This window comes from Mus pahari, chromosome 18, assembly GCF_900095145.1.
Source record: "Mus pahari chromosome 18, PAHARI_EIJ_v1.1, whole genome shotgun sequence".
Taxonomy (NCBI): domain Eukaryota; kingdom Metazoa; phylum Chordata; class Mammalia; order Rodentia; family Muridae; genus Mus; species Mus pahari.
Window position 1 is genome coordinate 41512192 of NC_034607.1, and position 24191 is coordinate 41536382.

At 41.8% G+C, this 24191-nt stretch overlaps 1 protein-coding gene across 10 annotated transcripts in view; it reads left to right on the top strand.

The window, feature by feature from the left end:
- Positions 1 to 24191, top strand: part of Ltbp1 (latent transforming growth factor beta binding protein 1) — a 381029-nt gene that overhangs the window by 321213 nt on the left and 35625 nt on the right. For 7 of the 10 annotated variants that reach the window (XM_021218313.1, XM_029531226.1, XM_029531228.1 and 4 more), the window contains 2 exons: positions 15632 to 15757; positions 19440 to 19583. In XM_021218313.1, the coding sequence (XP_021073972.1) occupies positions 15632 to 15757; positions 19440 to 19583 (270 nt within the window). The remainder of the gene's footprint in view (positions 1 to 15631; positions 15758 to 19439; positions 19584 to 24191) is intronic. The other 3 variants (XM_029531227.1, XM_021218315.1, XM_021218318.1) reach the window with 1 other exon arrangement.

A 24191-nucleotide genomic window follows, 5' to 3' on the forward strand; every position in this document is an offset into this window, starting at 1 on the left:
AGACTATCTCGCTATTTCTCTACCAGTGCTTCTTACATGGATGCTTTAGTCACTTTAGCCATTTGTCTGCTTTGTTACGTAGAAGCAGGAACATTTCAAAACATGTTCATTTTTGTATGACTGCCAGTTACAGAGTATGGATCACACCAATTATGTGTCTGTGAATGAAATAATCAGGAAGTTCCAGGTCTAGGTCTATGTATTGATGGATTACTATCTATCTCCAAAGTTAAAGCTGTGTATAATGGAGCATAGTAATTAAATTCTATATTATTTGCTTTAATCTTCCATCTTGTATGTTCCCCACAAATTTCACATAACCAACTCAGCTTTGCCATCCACCCACTAAATGCTTGACGTTTCAAATAGTTTTTTGTCTCAATTGCTAGTGAGGTTCCACCCAGCATTGTACTTCCCTGCCCTGAAGCACTGGGGCTGTTATTTCTAGAAGTATACTGCCTTTTTTTCTGTGGTTTTAAAATTGATCCTACTTAGCTTTCTACTGGAATATAGAAAAAGAAAAATTTGAGTAGTTAAAAAAAAAAAAGAAAGAAAGAAAGAAAAAGAAATTTCTTTGGCCAATTTTATGGTGCCCCTGGGGTCCATGTGTCAAAAAGATGAATCTGGAGTTTGATATGATTGGCCTGTGCTGGGGGCTCTCTCCCAGTCCATGCTGGCTGCTCAGCCTAAGCAGGGGTGTAGGAAAACCAAGCACACCATGTGGCTCAGAATTTAGAATACGACCTTGATGCTCTCTCCAAGCAGGCTCGCATAGAAGTGTAAAGCTACTAAATTAATGCAGGGGAGATGTAAATGGCTACTAACAGATGAGTTAAGGCGAAGTAATACTGAGTGTATAAAACTTAAGGCGACATAAAAATGCACATTATCGTCTACGTGTTCTGTCTCTTGTGGGAGCTGTGGAAGAAGATATGTGCTGTTTTCTGGTATTCTTGAGAGCACACTCTCTCTGAGCAGCATGTATATAGTTAACAGTGGGACCTAAACTCTCCGTTTTCTGTGATCATCCTTTATGTGATAATAAATTTACGATAATAAATCATGTAGTGCCCACAGGATAGAAAAATGCTCTTATATTTATGACTTCTCACGCTGTCCTTTTAGATTTTTAAGAAATATTTCTTTTAGTACCCAAGGAGCTGAAGGGGTCTGCAACCCTTATAGGTGGAACAATATGAACTAACCAGTACCCCCAGAGCTCGTGTCTCTAACTGCATATGTAGCAGAAGATGGCCTAGTTGGCCATCATTGGGAAGAGAAGCCCCTTGGTCTTGCAAACTTTATATGCCCTAATACAGGGGAATGCCAGGGCCAAGAAGTGGGAGTGGGTGGGCAGGGGAACAGGGCGGGGGGGAAGGGTATAGGGAACTTTTGGGATAGCATTTGAAATGTAAATAAAGAAAATATCTAATAATTTAAAAAAAGAAATATTTCTTTTCTGTAACAAACCTAATTTCTTCTCATGCACTTTCTCCCCACTTTCAATCACTTTTCTAGTTTTTGTACAATATTATCTTAGACTTGTTGGAAAGAAATAGGAAGAAAATGAAAAATGTACTTTTACATCTTTTACATTCAGAAAGATAGTGTCTTTCTTCTCTGGAGATACGCAGGCAATGCAGGCAATGCATTATATGGTATAGGTGGGTTTGTTGTGTTGTTTTGTTTTCTGTTTTTGTTCTCTCTCTCTCTCTCTCTCTCTCTCTCTCTCTCTCTCTCTCTCTCTCTCTCTGTGTGTGTGTGTGTGTGTGTGTGTGTGTGAGAGAGAGAGAAGAAAATCAATTGGTATGAGACTTCATACAACCATAATCCCAGTACTGTTACAGGAGGGTTTCCACAAGTTTTTAGTAAGCCAGATGGAGATGTTGTCTCACAATAGAAAAAACAAAACAAAGCAAAACAAAAAGTCTTACGTCATTAAAAACATCCTATTTTGTGAACTTAATATTTTGTTCATTGTCTCGGAAACTCACTTTTGATTTTTTTTTTTTAACAAAAAAAAAAGTAAGGTTTTGTTGGACCCAGACAGACATCTGGCCAACCTGTGCTTTCTTCCCAGGCTGTGCCCCCCCACCCCACCCCCAGCTCTCCTTTCTGCAGCGCTGGTCTCCAACAGGAAGATTTTTGGCAAGCACAAAGTGTGTGCGTTCCAAGCTATTTAATAACACAAATGACACAAATGACCTTTCCAGATACCCAGCCTGAGCTTTGTAAGCTCCCTCAGTGAGGAAAACCATCAGGGTCAGACCACTTCCCCGCTCTCTTGGTCACTCATGGAACGAGCTTGTCAGTATGGTTTGAAATGTAATCTTGATGCGTGCTTTTTGGAATTTTTTTTTTTTTTATAAAAGTGAGCCTTGCAAAACTTCATTCATGAAAATGCTCGTTCCTGACCTCCTTTGGTTGAGACAGAAATAAGCTGTTATTTGTCCCTCTCTTTGTCTTTAGCTTGCTAGGGATAAGAAGGAGGGATGATTTGAATGATTAAAATTGACAGCTTTCGGGGGTGTTTAAAGAAAAGCCCACAAGGTTAAAAACCTCATTGATTTCATATTTTACCTTTACGTAAAAGGCCATTTTCCAACTATGTTTACTTTAAATATCTGAAAAGAGTGTGTGGCATAGGGAAGGGCCAGGCTTGGAAGCCACTCTCAGGCTGAGCGGGCGACTCTCAGAGTGGGTGGTGCTGCCTCAGCTTCAGCATCTCCAAATGAGTAACCTAGGAAACATGAGCTACCTCTTGAACGTTTACCATATCTAACTTCCACATCCTACAATATTACCGTTTCTGTCTATTCCGAATATATACTATAGTCACAATAATATACTCATCAAGACACTGATAAAATCATCCCATAATATTGCTCCATCATTGTCTGTAAGAACAATACATAGTTGTCTGGGGATAGGGACAACTAGGGACAACTCCTGTCATATACTCCCTGTGACGTCCAGTAGGTCTTACTGAAGTGCAGTTAAAGCCCCAAGACACAGCGTGTTAAACGTGTAGTCTTATTCGGGGTTGTATTGTTTTAGGCAAACAAAAACAGCTAGACTCTATTTTGCAGTTGAAAATAAAACAGAACAAAACACATCTTGGAATGGATTCCTATGAACAAGAACTATGGTCAAGGTTACTGTGGTAGAGTCCCTTCATGGTCAAATAATTTATGTGCCCCAATATTGTACTCATGGGAAATGGTGATGTGAAATGAGCTTCTGAAACCCATTGTCTCTAACTAGGAAATATAAAGTAGCTTTTTAAAAAGCCTATATTAAAATGCATACTTAAAAGTAGAGAATTGAGGCTTGAGAGATGGCTCAGTGGTTAAGAATACCTGCTACTACTCATTCCCAGCACCCATACCAGGCAGCTCACAGATACTGTAGCTCCAGCTTTAGGAAATCCGATGCTTTCTTCTGGCCTCTGTAAGTACCTGCACACACGTGTCATATACTCTCAAGGACATGCATATACAAGAATAAAATAAAAAATAGTTTTTAAAAGTACATAATTGTAACCACACTTTTTGGCTACTTTATTGGTGTTTTATGCCTACTACTCTTCTCCACCCCAGTCCCTTCTAACCCTCAACAAACACTAGTTGGGAAAGAAAGAATGTTAGTGGGGAGAGGGAGCATAGATCTCTTTAGGCTACATCCTGCTGATTAGGAACGTTGAGTTTTGCAAGGGCAAGTCCAATCTTTGTAGTCAGGATATCTCCAACCAGCAACAGAAGAAAACAGCACATAGCAGCAGCAGCAGCAGCAGCAACCAGCAACCAGCAATCTAGCAAAAGCAGCAGAAGTAGCAGCAGGAACCAGCAGCAGCTGGGGCAGCAGCAGCTACAACAGGCCCTCTCACATACATGGAAACTGAACAACACTCTTCTCAATGATAACTTGGTCAAGGATGAAATAAAGAAAGAAATTAAAGACTTTTTAGAGTTTAATGAAAATGAAGCCACAATATACCCTCTCAAGAGCCCCCAGAATTCCAAAGATAAACTACCTTTAGCTGGCAAAATCATGCCCCTGCTAAAGCATGAGACAAATCATAGTCAGCTACTGTAGACAGTCTGAAGTCACCCCATGCCTCACCTGGGATTAAAGCAAAAAGATTCACATAACATAGCTATGTTTTTTAAAGAAACCAAAATTTTCACTACACATAATTTAAAAGGGCACAACCTAACTTTTACTGGATCAGCATACTTACAAACTAGCCTCCAGCCCCTCTGGTGAAGATCCCAATGTTTTTAAATGATCATGAATCTCCATTACGCTGAGTCCCATATGCCTAGTAATCACTCTTGTTCTCTCACAGATGTTATTTTGCCTGGTTTTCAACACTCAACTGACAGAATTACGTAGTATATACTTATCTGTCTCTTCTTCTATTCAACATTGTTATTTGTAAACATTTCTTCTGTGATGTGTCGGCTTATTGATTTCTTCTGTGATGTGTCAGCTTATTGATTTCTTCTGTGATGTGTCAGCTTATTGATTTATTCTATGATGTGTCGGCTTATTGATTTATTCTGTGTTGTATCGGCTTATTGATTTATTCTGTGATGTATCGGCTTATTGATTTATTCTGTGATGTGTCGGCTTATTGATTTATTCTGTGATGTATCGGCTTATTGATTTTCCTTGCTACCTGTGTATTGTGTGGAGATGTTGTCGTGTTGTTTCTAGCATGGTCTCTGTGTTCATCATTTTTCCTGTGGATGTGAGGAAATGCCTGACAAGATACAACGTAAAGGAGGAAGGGTGTATTATGGTTTACAGTTCACAGGGAATTGCCCATCATGGAGGGGATGTCACCCTGGCACGAACTCAAGGCAGCTGGTCACATTCACCATCGATACTTAAGTTAGCTCTTCCCATTATAGGTCACCTACTCTAGATAACCCCTCACTGGTGTGTCCAGAGGCTTGGCTCCTTGGTGATTCTAGAACCTCTCACGTTGGAAATAGGTATTAACCATCCAGGTTTTAAGGATGCCAGTGTGCACCTGGGCCATCCAGGCATGCACATTGCATAGCCACACCATGTCAGTGATTGGTACGTGATTCCTTCCAAAGTCTAGTTAGTCCCACTGTTAAGCAGATGGCAGGCAGTGTTCTTTTCTATTTCCCTGATAAGGACTAATGCTGAACAGCTTGTGAGTCCTTACTGGCAGTGGAACATAGTACCATGTCTGTAATCCCCACTTCCAGAAGGCAGAGGCAGGAGAATGTGTGAGTTTGAAGCCAGCATGAACTAGGAAACAGAAGCTGGAACCTGGAACTGCAGAAGAGATCTGTGTAGTCACTTCCCTGTTCTGCACACATGGTTTCTGTGTAATGGACCAAGATGGCTCACTGACACTCACCTGATTATCTTCAGTTTTATTTAAGGAAAATACCCCATGTTGCTATAATAAACCCAACCATCATCAAGATGAGTCCTTTTCCATGTATCACTGCAATCAAATTAGTGATTTTTGTCCAGAATATTGGCATTGGGCCCATCAAAAAGGATAGCTGTTGATTGTGCTTCCTCTTAATGTCCTTGTGAATTTGTGGGTTGTTCTATGCTCAACTTGAGTTTGAGAGTATATCTGTTAGGGTTTGCAGATGATGTGTCTGAAAGAAACATACATGTTGAAGGTGTGGTCCAAAGCTAATGGTACTGTTTTGAAAGTTCTTAAAAATGAAGGGTGTTGAGTCTACCTGGGAAAAGAGGTCCCTGAGGCCATGTCTTTGCTGTCTCTGTTTTTCCTTGGCCCCTTCCAGTGTTGCCCTTTTGGCTTTCTGACCACCATAAGATGACTAGACTCCCCCATCCATGCTCCTGCCACTGTGTTGCTCTCTCTAAGCTTATGAAGCCAAGCAAAAATGGGCTAGATCAGCTGAAACCTCAACCTTAAGAGAATGTTACTGCCTTTGAGACAGTGATGTCAGATATTTTGTTACAGCAACAAGAAAAGATCATATAATCATCTTTTTGTGTTGGTTCTCAGAAAGTTTACAGAAAATTAGTCTTAATTTTTAGATGAGTTCACAAGTGAGGTCAACTATAGCTGGGAGTGTGTGTGTGTGTGTGTGTGTGTGTGTGTGTGTGTGTGTGTTGGAGATTTTCTTTTAATTTCACTTGATGGATCTTTAATAGCTAAAATTTTATTTATATTCAACTTTTTTATGAAATTTTTAGTCAGCTGTTTTTCCAGGGAATCATTGAGTTTAGATAAACTTTCAAGTTCGTTGGAACAGCACGGATCATAGCTGCCTTCTCTCTCAGATGTACGGCAATGTGCGTTTGTTTCGATTTGAGTGGTGTAAGTCTGGACAGGGCCCTTGGCCAGTTTGTCTTCCTACAGGTAGCAGTCTGTGCAGGGGAGCAGCTTATTTTTACCATTCTTTGCTTTCTGCTAGCTTATTTTCTGAGTGTATGTTTACTGCTTCTTTTATTTACTTCATTTAGGTGCATTTTGACTTTATTTTCCAGCTACTAGAATACATCCTTGAACCACTGGCTTCTCAACAGCCTTTTCTAATACATGTATTAACAGATATACATTTCCTCCTAAGAATGACTTTGAAGTCTTGAAATTTTGTATTTTATTGTCCAGAAAATATTCTGTAGACCATTGCCATTTTTCCCCTTCTATCGGTGAACACTTTAGAAATAAGTTGCTAAAGCTCCAGACATTTGGGGGCTATTCTAGTCACTTTTGTTATCTATGTCTACCTTAATATGCTAGAGAACACACCCTAATTGACTTTAATCTTTGAATTTGTTGTGGCATAAGAAATCATCAACTTCCGGAAATGTTCCTTGTATACAGTGCTGGGTAGTTTTTTGTCAACTTGACACAGATAGTATTATCTGGGAAAAGGAACCTTGACTAAAAATGCCTCCGTCATATTGCCTGTAGGCATGGCTGCGGGGCATTTTCTTGATTAATGATTGATGTGGGATGAGCAAGCCCACTCTAGGTGGTGCTACTCCTAGGCAAGTGGGCCTGAGTTGTATTAGAAAAAAATGCAGACTGAGTGAGCCGTGGAGTGCAAGCAAGTAAGCAGAATTCCTCCATGACTTCTTCTTTGATTCCATCAGTCAAACTGTTGCTTTGAGTTACCACCCTGACTTCCTTCAGTGATGGACTGTAGTCTGTCTTTAAGACAAGGGAGTCTTTTCCTACCCAAGTTGCTTTTGTTCTGAGTGTTTTATCGAAGCAGTAGGACATAGACCTAGGATCAAATGTGTATGCAGTAGTAGGACGTATCTATTTCAGTTAGGGCTAGTTTGTAAATTGTGTTGTTCAAATCACCTATACATCTAATAATTTGTTGTCTGCTTATCGTATAATCAATACAATTGAGAAGAGATATTGTTTAATCATCTGTTAGTATTTTGGGAATTTGTCAGCCTCTTAATTCTGTTTGCCAATTTAAAATTTGCATATCCTTAGACAACAGAATTAAATATAGAACTGTCAGATCTTCATAGTGGATTGACCTCTGGATTCTTTTGTTCTCTTTGTCTCTAAATGCATCGTGCCTTTGTCTACTTGGTCTCTTATCAGGGAAGGAGTGTTGATTGACTGTCCATTCTGATATGTGCTGTCACTATTTGCTGACATGGCAAAAAAAAAGAAACAAGGCATATCAAGAATGATTGGAGTACATACTGCTAAATTAGACTTGTGGATTAAATATCTGTGTGGGCATGTCTGGTGTCAGTTACATCACTGTAGACATTCTTTTCTGGAAAGTTTAGGCTGGGGATAACTGACAGTCCTCAGATACAGGCAACATTTGCAGCTGTTAGGATGAATGAGAGAATGAAGATGCAGGCATACCTACCGAGAAATGTTGGTTCTTAAACATCCAGTAGTGGGAGAGGAAGGAGGGTTAGAGAATGCAGGGAAAGGGGAGCCAGCTAGAAAAACAAGTACTTTAGAACCCAAGTGTGGATGAGTTCAGAGGCCATGCTGTAAAACCCCTTTTACAGTTATCCACGGAGAAGCACTGAAGAGGGGTGTGTTGTACCGATGAAATGCTGGACACAACCAACTTGAAGAAGTAAAGATTAGCTAAACCATGAGCTATTTTAAACCATTTTAGCTCGTGGTTTCTGAGGTGAATGGCCACTTGGCCCCAAGAACCTGAGCTGAACATCACGGTGTTAGGAGCATGCAGTGGAAGAGATTTTGTGGTAGACAGGAAGCAGAGAGAAAGAAAGAGAGAGTAGGTATGGGCTAAGCACTTTTAAGGACCCTTCCTTGCTTGTGACTCATTTTCTCCAGGTAGGCCCATCCCCTCAAGTTACCAGGACCTCCTAAGAGGCACCATTGGTTGGGGTTACGAGTTTAACATGTGAATCTCGAGGGAAGGTGGGCACATCCTATTCAAACCACAACAGTGTTTAAGCAGAAAGTTACTTGACTGACTATTTTGAGAAGCTAAATCATTTTGTTGCCATGAGTAATAAATCTGTTTTCCTATTGAGTGGCAGACAGCACTCTTGAGTTAGAAGGCCATTGCAGTAAGCTAGGTGTGAGATGGTGACACCCCAGAAAAGGCTGGAGCACAGAGAAGGGAGTGGAGATAAACAAGAGAAAAACCAAGAGGACATGGGCATTAGGTATGAAGAGAGTCAAGGAAACCTTCCCCGTTTTGGGGGGGTTACATCAGATGTTCTCAAACTGTGGGTCAAGACCCTTTTGGGGATCAAATGACTCTTTCACCTGATTGCCTAAGACCATGTGCATTTCAGATATTTACGTTATGATTCTAAACAGTAGCAAAACTGTAGTTATGAAGTAGCAATGAAATAATTTCATGGTTGAGGGTCACTACAACATGAGGAACTATATGAAAGGTGTCATAGTATTAGGAAGGTTGAGAACCACTGGGTTAAATCATCAGGATTATTTTTGTAATTTTTAAGATTTGTTTTCAATGTCTGTCACTATAACTGAGGAATAAGTGTAGTCTGTCCTGGCTGAACAATATTAGAAGCTTCTCTGGATCTGAGAACTGCTTGCAGAAATCAAGGAGGAGTCTAGTCCTGGCAATTTCTAAAGACTTACTTAAGTAAGCTCCGGGGATAGCATATCCTAAGGTGGGGAAGGGTACAGGAAGGTCTCTCATTGGCCAGCCTTATTTTCTAGAATTTCTGACCCCTGTCACTTCTTATTACTTATCTTCGGCTGCTTCAAATAGATTTTTTTGCCATCATGATCCCCCACATTTTTTCTCCTTCCCTTCTCTCTCATTTTTCTATTGGCATGGAAGTCAGACTACACAAAGACATTGGTTTTTGCTGTTTTTCTGGCTCTCCCATTTCCCAGAACTAAATTATTATCCATAACACATAAGGACCATATTCTCCGTGGATATTGCCAGACCTCAGTGGACCTTTTTAGAAAGGTTCTACAATATCCTATTGTATTGTCTGGATGCTCTCCAGATTCCGTTTTTAATTTCCTACTGGCTAAATTTTATTTCATTTTTCAGGCCTTGTGCACATCTCCTGCTCACTGCTGGCTCTCCTCTATGCTATGAGAAAGACCTTAATCTCTTTTGGGCCAGCGGCCATGCCATTTTCAAATTCCTTCGCACAGACATTATGCTAACATCTTTCAGTTCCACTTCTTGGCTGGGGCTGACTGTCTTCTGGTCGACCTTCACTCCTTTCAAGAAAGAGTTGTGAGGTCTGCGGTTCTCCTCAGCAGAAGCTCTTTAATACGAGGCTCCTTTATATGTCTGTTTCCCTAAAATCCTGGAACCAAATATTAAACCAATTGCAGGTGATCAGGGAGATATCAGCTGGAAGAGTGGGTCATTTCCTTCTGGTGAAATGATGGAAGAACGCTCACACTAGATAGTAGCCTGTGTCTTCCTGAGGCTAGCACACCATCAGAGCCAGAAGTCTCTTTGATAAACATCTTTGCGACCTAGGGTGCTGTGGATTCTATGTCTCAGTATGATGGTGCCTCTTATGTTGAGCTCTTTTTAAGGATGAGCGGTCCTTTTAAAACGGCAAGTCAACAAGGGGAACCAGTGAGTAACAGGCAGCCTGGATTTATTTCTGTCTTTGAAGTGAACAGGCTCCATGATGCTTGTTGGCTCACAGTGTGATTCTGTTCATCACACAGAAGGAATATTTTATAAGCATCCCTAGAAGAGGCAAACCCAGATGTTGAACAGAGCCTTCGGTGTGGATTTAGAAGGTGATCCTCAACAAGGACCAGCCACTCGCCATCTCTCCCACTTACTGCCTTTGTCCCTTGACAGAAGTCACTTTTCTCCCCAGGCCTCAGTTTTCTGGTTCTTACGATAAGGACAATCTAGATAAAACTGAAATCGCCTTTAAGTCAGGATGAACAATATAATTTGTGTTAAAATGTCCTGCTGGCAAGTAGGCTTCTCCTGTCCAACATAGCAATCACTGTGGAGAGTTTTGTAAACAGCCGAGTAGCACAAATGACACTCCCATTACTACCACTGTTCTTGCTAGAGTCCCATCCTTGTCATCTGCCTTGATAGAGCATCCAGACGCAAGAGAGTGGCTCATCTGTGAGACTTTCCTCCTAGTTGGTAGATGAGTCTCACTTGGGAATAGGGAGGAGAAAAAAATCTACAAAAGACAGATGTTAAGAGCCCGAGGAAACACAGATTTCTTCTTCATGATTGAAAACAAAACAAAATGGAAGAATTTGTCTGAAAGAAGACCAAACCACGTTCCTAACGAAAAAGACATAAGTATACCTTGTGATCACCTCTTGTGATGCACATAGGCTTTTCTGACTGTGACACCTAGTAGGACCATTTGCTTTTGTTATGTCTTTCACTGTCAAGGTCTTTGAAGACAGTTTTCACTTCTTTGTCTGTATATAAGCTGCCCGACCCATTCTATTTAGAAAATCACAGTGAATCTTCCATTGTTTCCTCCCCAGATTTCATTGTTCATGTTACCAAAGTGAGGGGGTAAAGAATGGGTGGCCTTTAGTGAGTTTTATACAGGAAGGAAGGGACATTGGAGCTCTGTTTTACCATATAAGTTTTTTGGGAAAATTTTTGGGCAGTTCAGAGAATATATTCATTGTAAAACTTGCAAATGTACAAAGCAGGTTAACCCGACAAGTGTGGACTTGTCAGCCATTGACATGGTCACAGCTTCCAGTACAGGCGCTGTCAGGTCCAGGCATTCTGAGCTGGGTTCCACTTATCCTTCTAATATTTGGAGGGTTTTTTTTTTGGGGGGGGGTCAGTTTAGCAACCCACTGGCTCGTAGGTATCATTATATCTTGACTTCGTTTACACTGAAACATCAATATTTACTGTTCCGTTTTTTTTTTTTTCAGTAAAAAAATATGAAGAACAGAGCAATATAAGAAATGAGCAGTTCTTGTGATAATATGTTTCATACGTGAGGGTTGAGGACAGAGCAATTACTGGCAGGCAACTCCAACAGATGACTAGCTTTGGGGATAGTATTACTCGTGATAATTTCTAGCATGGCCCTTACTGGATCAATAAAGAAAACTGATATAGAAATTTTGACATCAGGCAAAGAAAATATATTTAGAGACCTCAAGAATTAGTCCCAGGTTTGAAAGTCAACCTTGGCAAACCAGAATGATGTTTTCCACCTATCCAGATAGATGAGGGAAAAGTAGATTTGAGATCTCACAATATCAAGAAAATGAAATATTTGTATGTAGGTCATTAAAGAATTGAAACAAAGAGCTGAGGGCCTAGCGTAATAGGAGAGCTCTTGTCTGGCCTTTCTGAGAAGCGAAACCAGCGCTGTCCTTCAGTTAAGCCATTACCTCACCTCACTGTTGAAAACAAGAAACTGCAGAGCTGCATTATATCATTTTTATAAAATATTAATTGTTGAACAGCTAGTCTCTAGCAGGCACTTCACATTCCCTTTTCCTATTCATTCCAATCCAAAACATTACTCATCTAAACTTGCTTGGTGAATCATTGTTACAGTAAACTGAGTCTGCAAGACGCCCAGTAATTCATAGCCAGCTGGGGGCTTGTTCACCTTCGGGCTAGTTATTCTGTTCCTGTGCTGGTGAACCGTAATAAGGGGCCATCATCTGCTGGAATGGCATGAAATTAATAACAAGGAAAGCAAGACAATCTAATTTTAAGAATCTGGATTGAGAATCCAGTAGATGTCACATAGTTGAATTCACTCTTGTCCTCTCCTTTTAGTAGAGAAATAAGTTGCTGGTGAGGCTGTGTTGAAGGTTCCTCAACCCTTCAAGCCTAATACAGGCATAGGAAAAAGAGTAGCCTGGTATCTGTCTGGGAGGTGCCATGGTGGAGGTGTCCCCTTAGGCTGACTCTGGAAGGATCAGCATGAATTTCTGAGAAAAAAAAATAGGAGTGGGAGAGCCAATCAAGCAAGGAGTTTATACCATTCTAATGTCAGGGAGCCCTTATACAAGGTCATCCACAGGGATGGAGTTCAAGTTGAGAAGGCTTTCTGAGAACTGTTGTCACACATGTAGCCAGGAGCCAGATGAAGGAAGCCTTGTGCTCTAGCAAGGAGAAGATGGCGAACACTTTGAGCAAGGGAGTGGCGTGCATGGTTTAAAATTTGCAAAGAGTACCCCAGCAATCATTAGGTAGAGAGTGGATTAGAAGGCAGCAAGACTGGAGATACGGAAGCCAGGCAACAGAAGCCAGCTAGAAGACAAGGATTATTGAGAAAGATCCGAGGGTGGCTTAGGGCAGCAGAGGGAGTTTCAGAAGGGAAGGGCTGGCGTTAAGATTCCTGGTACGGGTGTCTGGTTGGAAGTGCAGAAGAAGAGTGTGTAGGAAAAATGGAGCTGATATGAGGAGGGCAGTGATAGCAAGTTCATGTGTCACTGCTGTGTCTATTTGGTCTTAGATAAATGTTTCACCAGGACTGAGCTAAAGCTTTGAGAGAGTCTGAGAATCCATCAGCATGGAAATGCTAACTGAAGAATTGCTCAGCTTCCAGCCCCGAAAAGAACGTCATCTCTTTGACAGATGCCAGCCCCCCCCCCCCCCCCTCTCTCTCCCTCCCTCCCTCCCTTTCCCCCCCCCCCCCCCCCCCCCCCCCGTGTCAAGTCAGTCACAGGATAGAACCCCTCGTCCCCGTTACTATCTGTAAACTAGCTGCAATCCCAGCTTCCTGCGGGCATCCAGAGCAGCCCAGTCGACTTGCCGCATTAGATGCCATGAGGAAGAGTTGCTGGTTTGGATGTGAAATAGTTGCACTGAGTTTTCAGTTCAATTCAGGAAGGCAAGATAGGTGAAAAGCAGGAATGAAAAGGAGAGAGAATTCTCACCCACGTCAGGAAGAGGGTTTATGTTCTGTTTACATAAAGCTGTTCGGCTTGATTAAGATGGTGGCAGAAAAATAAAGTAGAAATAATTAAGAATAAGAAGTATACTTGGAGGAAGGATTGTGGCCGAAGATGAAGCCGTATCAGTCACCTCCAAGGGCTGAGAGTCTATGGGGAGCAGATGGGGGAAAGCTGGCCCTGCTGCAGTTCCCAGGAATCCTGAGCTCCAGCAGGTGTTCATCTGTAGTCCATGGATGGTGGATCAAGAGTAACACTCTTTTCAGGGCTTCTCTGTGTAGCCCTGGCTGTCCTGGAACTCACTTTGTAGACCAGGCTGGTCTCGAACTCAGAAATCCGCCTGCCCCTGCCAACCCAAGTGCTGGGTTTAAAGGCATGCGCCACCACTCTTGAGTAACACTCTTGAGTAATACAAGGTGCTCCAGGTATGCGTGTTCACCAGACTTAGAGGTCAGTGGGGGCTGACTAGTGGATCGGATGCTAGGGGCGCCTCTTTTCAGCAGCCGTGTTTCAGTGGGGGCAAAGATAGGGAAACTGTATGTCACTGGGCATGAAAACTGGTAATGTTGGTGAATGTTGACCTGTCTCAGGTACTTTGAATCTTTTATGTTCCCATGTTAGTTCTTTGGGCATGTTTGGTGGAATCCTCACAGTAATTGTTGGAGCACCATAGCTAGACGTCTGTTGTTAACTATAACTATGACATTTTATAAGAACATGTTAATTCGTGTGAGAGAAGCACAAGGCCACTGTCTATGAGTTCTCATGCAGGTAGTGCTGTCATTTAACTGGCGTTTTAGATCTTGAGACGATGTAACCCGGTGGCACATAATTTTCCCCATGAGGAGCTGAGGCAGCCTGGCTCATCAGATCGTCTCTTAGACTGAGTTGCAGTTGTTAACAGGGTTGAGTAAACCATTGTTTTTTTCCATCCCACAGCTGCACAGTTGGAGCTCTTTTTTAGCATTTAACATATCCCAACAAAGTGGCACATGAACTGCATTGAGGGGGCTGGAGAGATAGCTCAGTGGTTAAGAGCGCAGTTGCTCTTTCAGAAGACCCGAGTTCAACTCCTAGCACTCACATGGTAACTCACAACCGCATACAACTGCAGGCTCAGAGAGCATGATGCCCTCGTCTGGCCTCTGTGGGTACTGCATCCACATGGCACACATAACACACATATAGGCAAAACTCTCATACATGTGAAGGTAAATACCTTTTAAAAACTGCATTGACTTTCCATGTTACCTGGCTCAGAAAGACCATTGTCAAGAAAACAAATGGCAAATACTGCAAAGATCCGGAGAGTGGACAGTGAGGATTCCTTATATACTGCTAGTGGGACTGTAAGCTAATACAGCCACTGTGGAAATCCATATGGAGGCTCCTCAAAAGTAAAACTACTATATGACCAAGATATAATGTCTCCTTATAGACCCATAGGACCCTAAGTCAACACACAACATATTTGGACATATCCATATTCATACACTGCATGGATGGGCAATACCCATGTTGATTGCAGCATTGCTCATAATGGCCAAGTCATACAGTCAGCCTAATTGTCTCTCAACACATGAATGAAAGACTATATGGTATATATACACAGTAGAGTTCTATTCAGCCTTAAAAAAAGAAAGAAATTATGTCATTTATAGAATAGGTGGGAGCTGGAGTTTGTCATGTTACCTAAAATAAGCCAGGCTTAGAAGGAAAAATATCAGCTATTTTCTGTCGTATGCAGAATCTATATATTTCTTTAAAGAAATGGGAGTAGAAGAATCACTGTTTGGGGATTGAAAGGGAGACCGGAGAAAGGGTAACGGGAAGGCCGATACGAGCAAGAGTGGGAGACACACATGGCCTTGTTATCAAGAAGCCCATTATAATAACAATATAGTAGTTTAAAAAAATGTTTTAAGAGGTGGCAGACAGCACTTTTCCCTGTAGGAAAATAAAGCTCTCTTTGAAAATAAAGACTTGAAACCATTTAGGAAATCCTGACCATGGCTAATCATGGCAGTCATTTCAGTGTGGAAATATTTCCTGGGGAAAAGTCAATGTTTTCTCATAGACTCCGGTATTTCAGCGACTAAACCATTTTCATCAAAACATTTGATTAACATGTAAGATGTTTTCAAAGTTCTGTCTGTGTAAACACGATCCTCTCGTTTAACCCTGCCATATGGGGCGCCTCTGCTTATCCATTCCATTGTCAGTCTGTGTTCATTTCCTGTCTGATGCACAATATCTTTTTTGCAGATATTGATGAGTGTGTTAACAACACTGTGTGTGATAGTCATGGCTTCTGTGACAACACAGCCGGCTCTTTCCGCTGCCTCTGTTATCAGGGCTTTCAAGCCCCACAGGATGGGCAAGGGTGTGTTGGTGAGTTTTTGGTTTTTGTTTTGTCTCCCCCCCTCCTCCATGTCATCGTGTTTCGTGTCTTTTCCAAATGAAATGAATGCTCTCAAATTTAAGCAGGAGACTTTTCACCATGGTTTTGTTTTTATCCTAAGATTGAGGTTGTGACATTGATAATGTCCTTTGGCTTCCAAAGTGGAAAGAGACATGAAGAAGTATGCTCTTGTTAAAGGGCATCTACTTAAATCTAACTGAGTCTGGATCTGTAAAGTCTACCATACTGAAGCCTGCCACATGGAACAGCCTGCTTGTCTTTGACATGCGCCTCCTCAAACAGTGTGCTGAGGGAAAGTGCTGGCAAGAGCTACCACTTCCGGGAACACACCAGTGTGACAGTGCTTCCGGTTATGCAACTGTTGTAGGAGAGACAGGGCTAGGAAAGATTGCGTGTCGTCCATGCCCCAGAGTCCAACACGGGCTCCTAGAGGCGAGCTCGTATTTCATACCCTGATCATCTGTGATTTCTGCCAACTTGTTATGAAACATGCTTTCACGGGGAAGGGGAGGGGAATGGAAGAGAATTTTCAACTTCGCAGGATCAGGAAGCTTTTTGTTTATTCTTCTGAGTAGAGAAAGGAGCTGTGTTTGCCACAAGGCGGGTGACATTCAAGGCGAAGACATTGGCCAGTCAAGCATCAGTTCATTTACCCTCCAGACCTGATCCGGACAGAAACATGTCCTAGAGACTTGATTATATCAATTGTAACTGCTTCTCTGGTATTAATTATGGAAATTCAGTTAATCCCTAATTACAGAAGAATATTTAGGAAGCGGGAATGGAGTTTTCACAAATTTGCATAAACAACAGCTAATTAAAAAACACATGTTACTATTCAAGAATGACAAGGAAACACAGCTGTTTAACAATACAGCTAGAATGGTCCTGTGGTACTGTCTCACGTGGATGCGGCCATGCCTGGTAGCGCGGGCTTATAATCACATATTCCTCTGGAGGATAGAGCCAGAGGATTTCCAATAAGTGAAAGACATCTTGAGTAACAAGAAGACCCTGTTTCCAACCCCAAATTTCACAAACAGATAAACAAGCAGAAGACTAACAACATAGTTAACAATAGTTTAGTGGTAAAGGGTATGCATAAAATAAGAGGATTGCCTGTGTTCGACCCACAGTGCCATTAAAATAATAGTGGTATTTGCTTATAATTTTGACTCACAGCCCTTGCTGTGACCACTACTTATCTTCCTAGCCTCACACCTCCTCAGATTTCATGTGCCAGCAACTTTAGGCTCTTTGTGGTTGTCACTGGTCACTTTCTTGGCTGTCACTTGCTTCTTTCCACTGGGATTAATCTCCGCTAGGCATAACAGTCAGTCTACAGCAAGTGATCAGTATATGTCATTTAATTGTTTAATGTTGAAATACCAAATGTTGACACCACAGAGCTCCATAGCACCTGCTTACTGTTTATTCCTATGAGACGTATAAGTGTGCCTGAACTGTATTTATTTTCCAGTCTGGCACAAAGAACACCACCTTGACAGAAGGGATGTTGTCAGTTATTGATAAGATCAACAGATACTATTTTTTTGTTTGTTTTCTTATCATTGTTTAAGAGGTATTAACTAGAGAGATGACTCTGTGGCTAAAAGCACTGGCTGCTCTTCTAAAGGACATAGGCTCAGTTCTCAGTACCCACACAGTGATTCACAATGACCTGCAACTCTAGTTATAGGGTTTTGGCATCCCTTTGTGGCTTCTCAGGGCACCAGGCATCTACATCATACACAGACATGCATAGAAGCGAAAGATACATATACATGAAATAATAAAGTAATAATAAATGTTCTTAAGGAGATAGCAAATGAAAACCTACTATCTGTACTTCTCCTCAGAGAACACTGTATAGCATTTCAGAGATGAATCAGTCTTGTGTCCAGTCTCTGGTTGGGTTGATTCCTCTACTTGGGCTTGTTCCCATCCCCCATCATTTGTCCATCATTTGGATCTGGATTCACACGACATTTTTCTAACATCCCCCTGCATGGAAGAATCAGTATCTCATGTTTCTATGGAACTCTCCCTTTATTCCCCACCACCTTCTGAAGCTTGTGGGGGTTTCTTACTAATTTCCCTGACTTGACTCTAACTTCTATGAAGGGGAAGCTGGGCCTACCAGCCCCAAGATTCTGCTCCCACACGGGGTCCCTGAGGACCTGGCCTGTGTGCATAAGCTAAGACATACCTCTTGGCCAAATGAATGGAGTCTGGTGGGAGAGATTGCAATAGCCATGCTCATAGTATGAGTTGTAAAGTAGAATTTTCATTTGATATTATATACATAAAAATAATAACTGTGGACTGGCCAATTTCTAGTCCACCTATTTGATGGAAATTATGACCATGTTGATAGACATTTCCATTCTACTTTGCTTTATGGTACTGTATCCTTTCATAAGTGAAACTCAGGTTATTGAATTTATAACTGTCTATGGACAAAGTGAAACAGAAATGTTAGGCAATGTTCTGAAACTTCAAGATTCACAAACCTTCCTGTCCCTGAAAAAAAAACAAAACAAAACAAACAAAAAATACCCAACAACCTAGGTATACAAGTGACAAAAGGATTTTCCCCTCCTGGAAGAGTTGGAGAATTACATTTTTAAACTTGGTAAAGGTTCTCATGGCATGCTTCCGAAAGCTTGTGCTTGTGCATGTTTACGTAGAAGAGATGTGAACATTTCAGAGTCAAGTCCAGTACTTGGCTGAGTGAGGAGGTCACCAGTCAAACATGTTAGGAGCAGAAAGGCAGATGTACTTTAGGATAAAAAATGAATAAATAGCCTTTCTTTGGGGGCTATGAATGACAGGTTTGTGTTAAAGAGATCTCTTGACTGTGCTTTAGTTATATGGATTTAAGAATAAACAAAGGAAACGTTCACCAAAGTTGCACTGTGGACACAAGCAGCATCAGAAAAGACAGTGGAATCGGTCATTAGTTATTGGACCAATTGGTTTCACCTGAATGACTAGTGTGTCCTAATGAATATTCATCTGTGCCCTGCAATCCAAAGTCTCTTGTTAATTTAGGCTGAAATGTATTTCCAGACATGTAAGTATGTTTTTAAAAACCTTACATTTTAAATCTAAGTTTTGATTGCTTCTGGGTTTTCCTTGAAATAAAAGGTGTGGCCAGGTGGTGGTGGCGGCGTTGCACACCTTTAATCCCAGCACTCAGGAGGCAGAGGCAGGCGGATCTCGTGAGTTTGAGGCCAGCCTGGTCCACAGAGTGAGTTTCAGACCAGCCAAAGGGGGGGGGGGGGGGGAGAAACTGTCTCAAAAACAAAAACAAAACCAAAATAAAACAAAAGACTCAGGTGTAGAGCTTTGGTCATTTGTTTGTTCAATGTGCTGGCAATTGAGATAGATAGTCCAAGGGCTCCCAGTGTGCTCCCAGTGAGACTCCAGGTTGTTCATTAAAAACTACAGCTGGAGTTTAGAACTTACTCTTGTGTTTTTGTCCAGACCTCTGCCTGCAGTGGTCCTTCCCCGGGAAGGATGAGATTGAGGGCCCACTAGAGAGCAACTTGTTTCCAGCCACCACAGCTAGCCTTGGCAGAGCAGGTGAAATAAATCGATGTCACGAGAGCAGCACAAGCCTTATCTGACCTGTGCTCCCTTTTCCAGATGTGAACGAGTGTGAACTGCTCAGTGGTGTATGTGGGGAAGCTTTCTGTGAAAACGTGGAAGGGTCCTTCCTGTGTGTGTGTGCCGATGAGAACCAGGAGTACAGCCCCATGACTGGCCAGTGTCGCCCTCGGGTCACTGAAGGTAGGTCCCAGTGGTCCTGGGCAGGGATGGGAGGGTGTGTCTCGGGATAGGGCTGACCCAGGTTTAGGCTTCTGGAGGTGAGACAGGACATATGCCAACACAATCCTGCCTCTGGGAGTGTCTGAGTTAGGGTTATGTTGTTGTGATGAAATGCCATGACCAAAGCAACCTGGGGAGAAAAGGGTTTATTTCAACTTACACATCAGATAACAATCCATCGCTGAGGGAAGTCAGGACAAGAAGAAACCTGGAGACAGGAGCCGATGCAAAGGCCATGGAGGGGTGCTATTTTCTTGCTTACTCCCCATGACTTTCTCGACCTGATTTCTTATAGAACCCAGGACCACCAGCCCAGGGGTGGCCCTGCTCTGAATGGGCTAGGCCCTCGGCCCTCATTCACTAGGTAGAAAATGTCCTACAGGCTTGCTTACAGTAGGCTGATCCTATGGAGGAATTTTATGAATTGAGGTTTCATCCACATAAATGGCTTCAGCTCATGTCAAGTTGACATAAAACTATTGAGCACCGGTTGCTTCCATGTCTTATTCTTCTTGTGCCTTATCAGTAAAATAAGGGTACAGGTGATGACATTTTTGGATAAATGACCTCTCGTGCTCTATCCAACCCAGCAACACTATGTGTAAAGGATTCAAAATGATGAGGACATTTGCTGAGAGTTGCCTAAGACCTAGAAAGCTATCAGCTAACATTTAACATGACTTCCTCTCACTAAGTTGCATAACTCTTCTTTCTTGGCCCTTGGGGAAACTTAACCTGACACTTCTCTAAGTTAAAAGCAACATATCGGTCTCTCGGGGTCTACAAAGACTTCCACTTGGAATTCTTGAGGATTTTTTCCAGAAAAGAGAGTTGCTATGTTTACATTTGTTTAACATTGGCTTTAGCCCATGTTGTCACTGCATGTATTGGAATGGAAAATTGATCAATGAATCTCTCACCACAGCCTACAACATAAAGGCCAAATCCATGAGAAGTGCTACAGGTTTTTTATGGCCAATGCTTTGGGCATCATCTTTCCTAGTGTCTTCTAAGGTCTCCATCAGAAAAAAAAAAAAATCTGACAACTATTTAGCCCGTGCTTTTTAAATGCAAGGTCCTCAGATCATTCTCTCAGTACTCCAGCATCTATGCAAGGATATTTATACCCATAACCCAGCTTACCACTGTATACCTGTTAATACATTTCTCTACCATCTTTGTCTCTCAGGTTCATCCATCATTCTATAGAATTACCAGGTATCCCAGTCTCCGAGGGAAAACTCCTGTAGACCCCTCCCACCTCACTCCATTCTACCCACACAAATACAGAGACAGTTTGCTTTTTATGCCCAAGTCATACTTTAATTTGGGGCTTTAAAAAAAAAAAACTTAATCTGTCTTTCTAAAACTAAGTTCAGGTGTCATTTCAGCCAGGCGGCCTTCTCTGGTAGCCTCATTCAACCTGTTGTTTGCGCTGTGAGTTAGGTGTGAATAATGTCCAGCTGTAGAGTCTCCGGCCTATTACACACAGTGTGCTGAGACCCCGCCACTTGATCTCTTTGAGTAGAACTTCTGGTGGTATATGCCTGTGATGCCAGTACTTAGGGAGCTAAGGTAGGAGAATTGCGAGTTTGAGGCGAGCCTCAGCTTCCTAGAAAACACCCTGTGTTATAGACACAGAACAGAGAGTGAATAGGACCTGTGTTGCTATATTTTCTTAAATGGTTTATTTTGAGCTTTGCTTTCTAGATGCCATATTTAGCTTTCACAAGGGTACCTCCTTTTGGAAGGCTTACTTTTCCCTCCACATTCCTGTTGTCAGTGACTTTGTGGAATTCTTCACAACCCTCTCCTGAATCCCACTTTCTTTCTTTCTTTTTCTTTCTTTCTTTCTTTCTTTCTTTCTTTCTTTCTTTCTTTCTTTCTTTCTTTCGTTTTTTTTTTTTCCTTTTGGTTTTTCGAGACAGGGTTTCTCTGTATATCACTGGCTATCCTGGAACTCACTTTGTAGACCAGGCTGGCCTCGTACTCATAAATCCACCTGCCTCTGCCTCCCAAGTGCTGGGATTAAAGACGTGTGCCACCACCGCCTGGCTGAATCCCACTTTCAAAAACAAGTTACCCCTTTCTCCTCGTTCTTCAAGTTCTTGAGTGAGGAAACTAGGGAAACTTGGGCTGTACATCACTGTGTGTGCATCTCTTAAGTTTCATTTTTCCAATGTCATGAGATAGGACCTAGAGCTGCCTTACTCTCAAACGTAAGAGATTTAAAATAAGAAGATCTGGTGTCCTTTTCAAACTGGAGCAGAGGATGGTGTTTCCCGGATCACTCCTTTGGAAGTCCTTTGCTCGATGCTGCCACTCTGCAGACCCTGATAAATGGATCCCTTCAGGACAGTACACAAGGGTAGCAGTGGCAACTCTGCATATATTCCTCTGCCACACTACTCTTTGGCCGTTGTGAGCAGCTGCAACTAAGGGGTATGGAGAAGGTTGGCCCTTGAAGACCTTTAGAATAGCGGCTGTGTATAAGCAGCTTGGAGGCAAAGAGCCCATAGAGACCTTCAGAATATACTGTAAATCCAAGGGAAAGTGAACGCAAACCACCATTTCCACATTAAACAAATGAAGTAAAAACATGTAGATCATCTCACCCCATCCACAGACTCTAGGATCAGACATGTGTAGGAAAAGACAAAAGAAGGAAACAGCCTTTGCAAGTGAACGTGTACACCTCCATCAGAGAAGCCAAAAGAGCTGTCCCAAGCACAACAGCCACTTCCTGTACAGAGCAGAAGGTCAAGTTCACGCCACAGGAGGCCATAGAGATGACTGCACCGGCAAAGGTTGTCTTTACCCTCTCCTCATTTACCTCAAAGGGAATAAAGAAAAAGGGAAAGCAGAAAAAACCCACGGAACTTGTTACGCTAAGAGCTAACATCCCAAGGTGTTGGACACTCAGCGCCAACCTGGGTTTCCTCCTACAGAAGGTGAGGGATGTCAGTACCTGCCTCGTCTTGTGATTATCTGTGTCTCATGTGAAACGGCTTTAGTAACACTTCCTTCCGAACAGAACCACCTGAGGCACGGGGCGTGGTTCCGTGCAGAACACTTGCCTAGCATGCATGGGGTCGGTCCTGTAGATCCCTGCCACCAAAACCAAACAGAAAGAAGCATCGGTGTAAAAATGTCCAAGCCACAATGATGTCTTTGCTACCACCATACATACCGCTGGGATGAAGATGCACAAATTGATTTTCATACACTAATGCTAGGCCAGGAAGCAAATGCCTATGAGGAAAATCAAATCCAAAAATACCAGAGGTGATGTAATGTTTCTGAGAAGTCAGGGGCATGGGCACTTTTACTGACAAAATCTGTAAGAAAGGGAGATGTCATCTCTTCCTTCCTAACACTTTTCCCCTTGAGTTGATCTCAGAAAATCACCTTCCAGTGGAATCTGTCTTCTCCTGGCAACAGAGGTCTAAACTCACGGGATTTTTTTTTTTTTTTAAAAAAACACCCTATGAGTATACTTACGTGCACATATACATATGTATGTATGTGTGTGTATACACATACATACACACGCATTTGTATGTGTATACACACACACAGACACTGATCAGAGATGTTTACTCCAATGGAAAAACGCCCCAGGAAGACGACTGTTTGAAGGTCACGGAGATGAGGATGTTGTATTTTTTTTTTCCCAGAATGACCTTTGTGGACCAGTTTTTTAAAAAGAATTTGCGTTTTCATCCAACATGGATGAAGGCTTGCCTGACTCTCCACTTCAGCTGTGTAAACACTGAACTCTCAAACAGCTCGGAAAGAAAATAAAAGCAGGATTTGGGGGAAAAAGCTGAATAATACAATTGTATTGTTGATCATTTCTCTTATGTAAGAAACCCTGTACCTCCTTCCAGTGCAAGACAAGACACAATGATAACTTTATGTCTTTGTTTCTGTGGTCTAAATGTTAATAAAAAAAGAACACAAAACAATGTTTACTATATACACATAAATTATATATGCATGTATATACATATAATTTAAAATGAACCCTGATTTGTTATCAACATTGGGGGTCTTCTATATGATATTAATTACTAAAAATAATCAGACATACTCTAACTTTACACATAAGGAAATATTATTGATTTTTCTTTTAGGCACAAACTATAAAGTAAACTTCATCTATAAACCTGTTACTTTCCTGATTTATAGCTTAATAGCTCCCATTTTTAGGCTTGCTAAATAAAGTGAATAAACTGAGTAGTAACATTGACAATATTTGTGAGGAACATTTGTAAATTTCCCCATAAGTATTCTGGAATTGCCTTAATAATGATTTAAAATAGGTATTCTTACTTTTCCCTAATAACTCTGTTCCTAAAGCTTGGAGCCCTTCTAACCAAGATGTCTCCCATCAAAACAGGCAAAATAGAAGTCCATCCTACACGTGCATGTGAAGGAAGCAGGCTCAGACAAGGAAGGTGGCGGGTTTACCCCTCTTCTCCTCTTCTCTTCTCTTCTCTTCTCTTCTCTTCTCTTCTCTTCTCTTCTCTTCTCTTCTCTTCTCTTCTCTTCTCTTCTCTTCTCTTC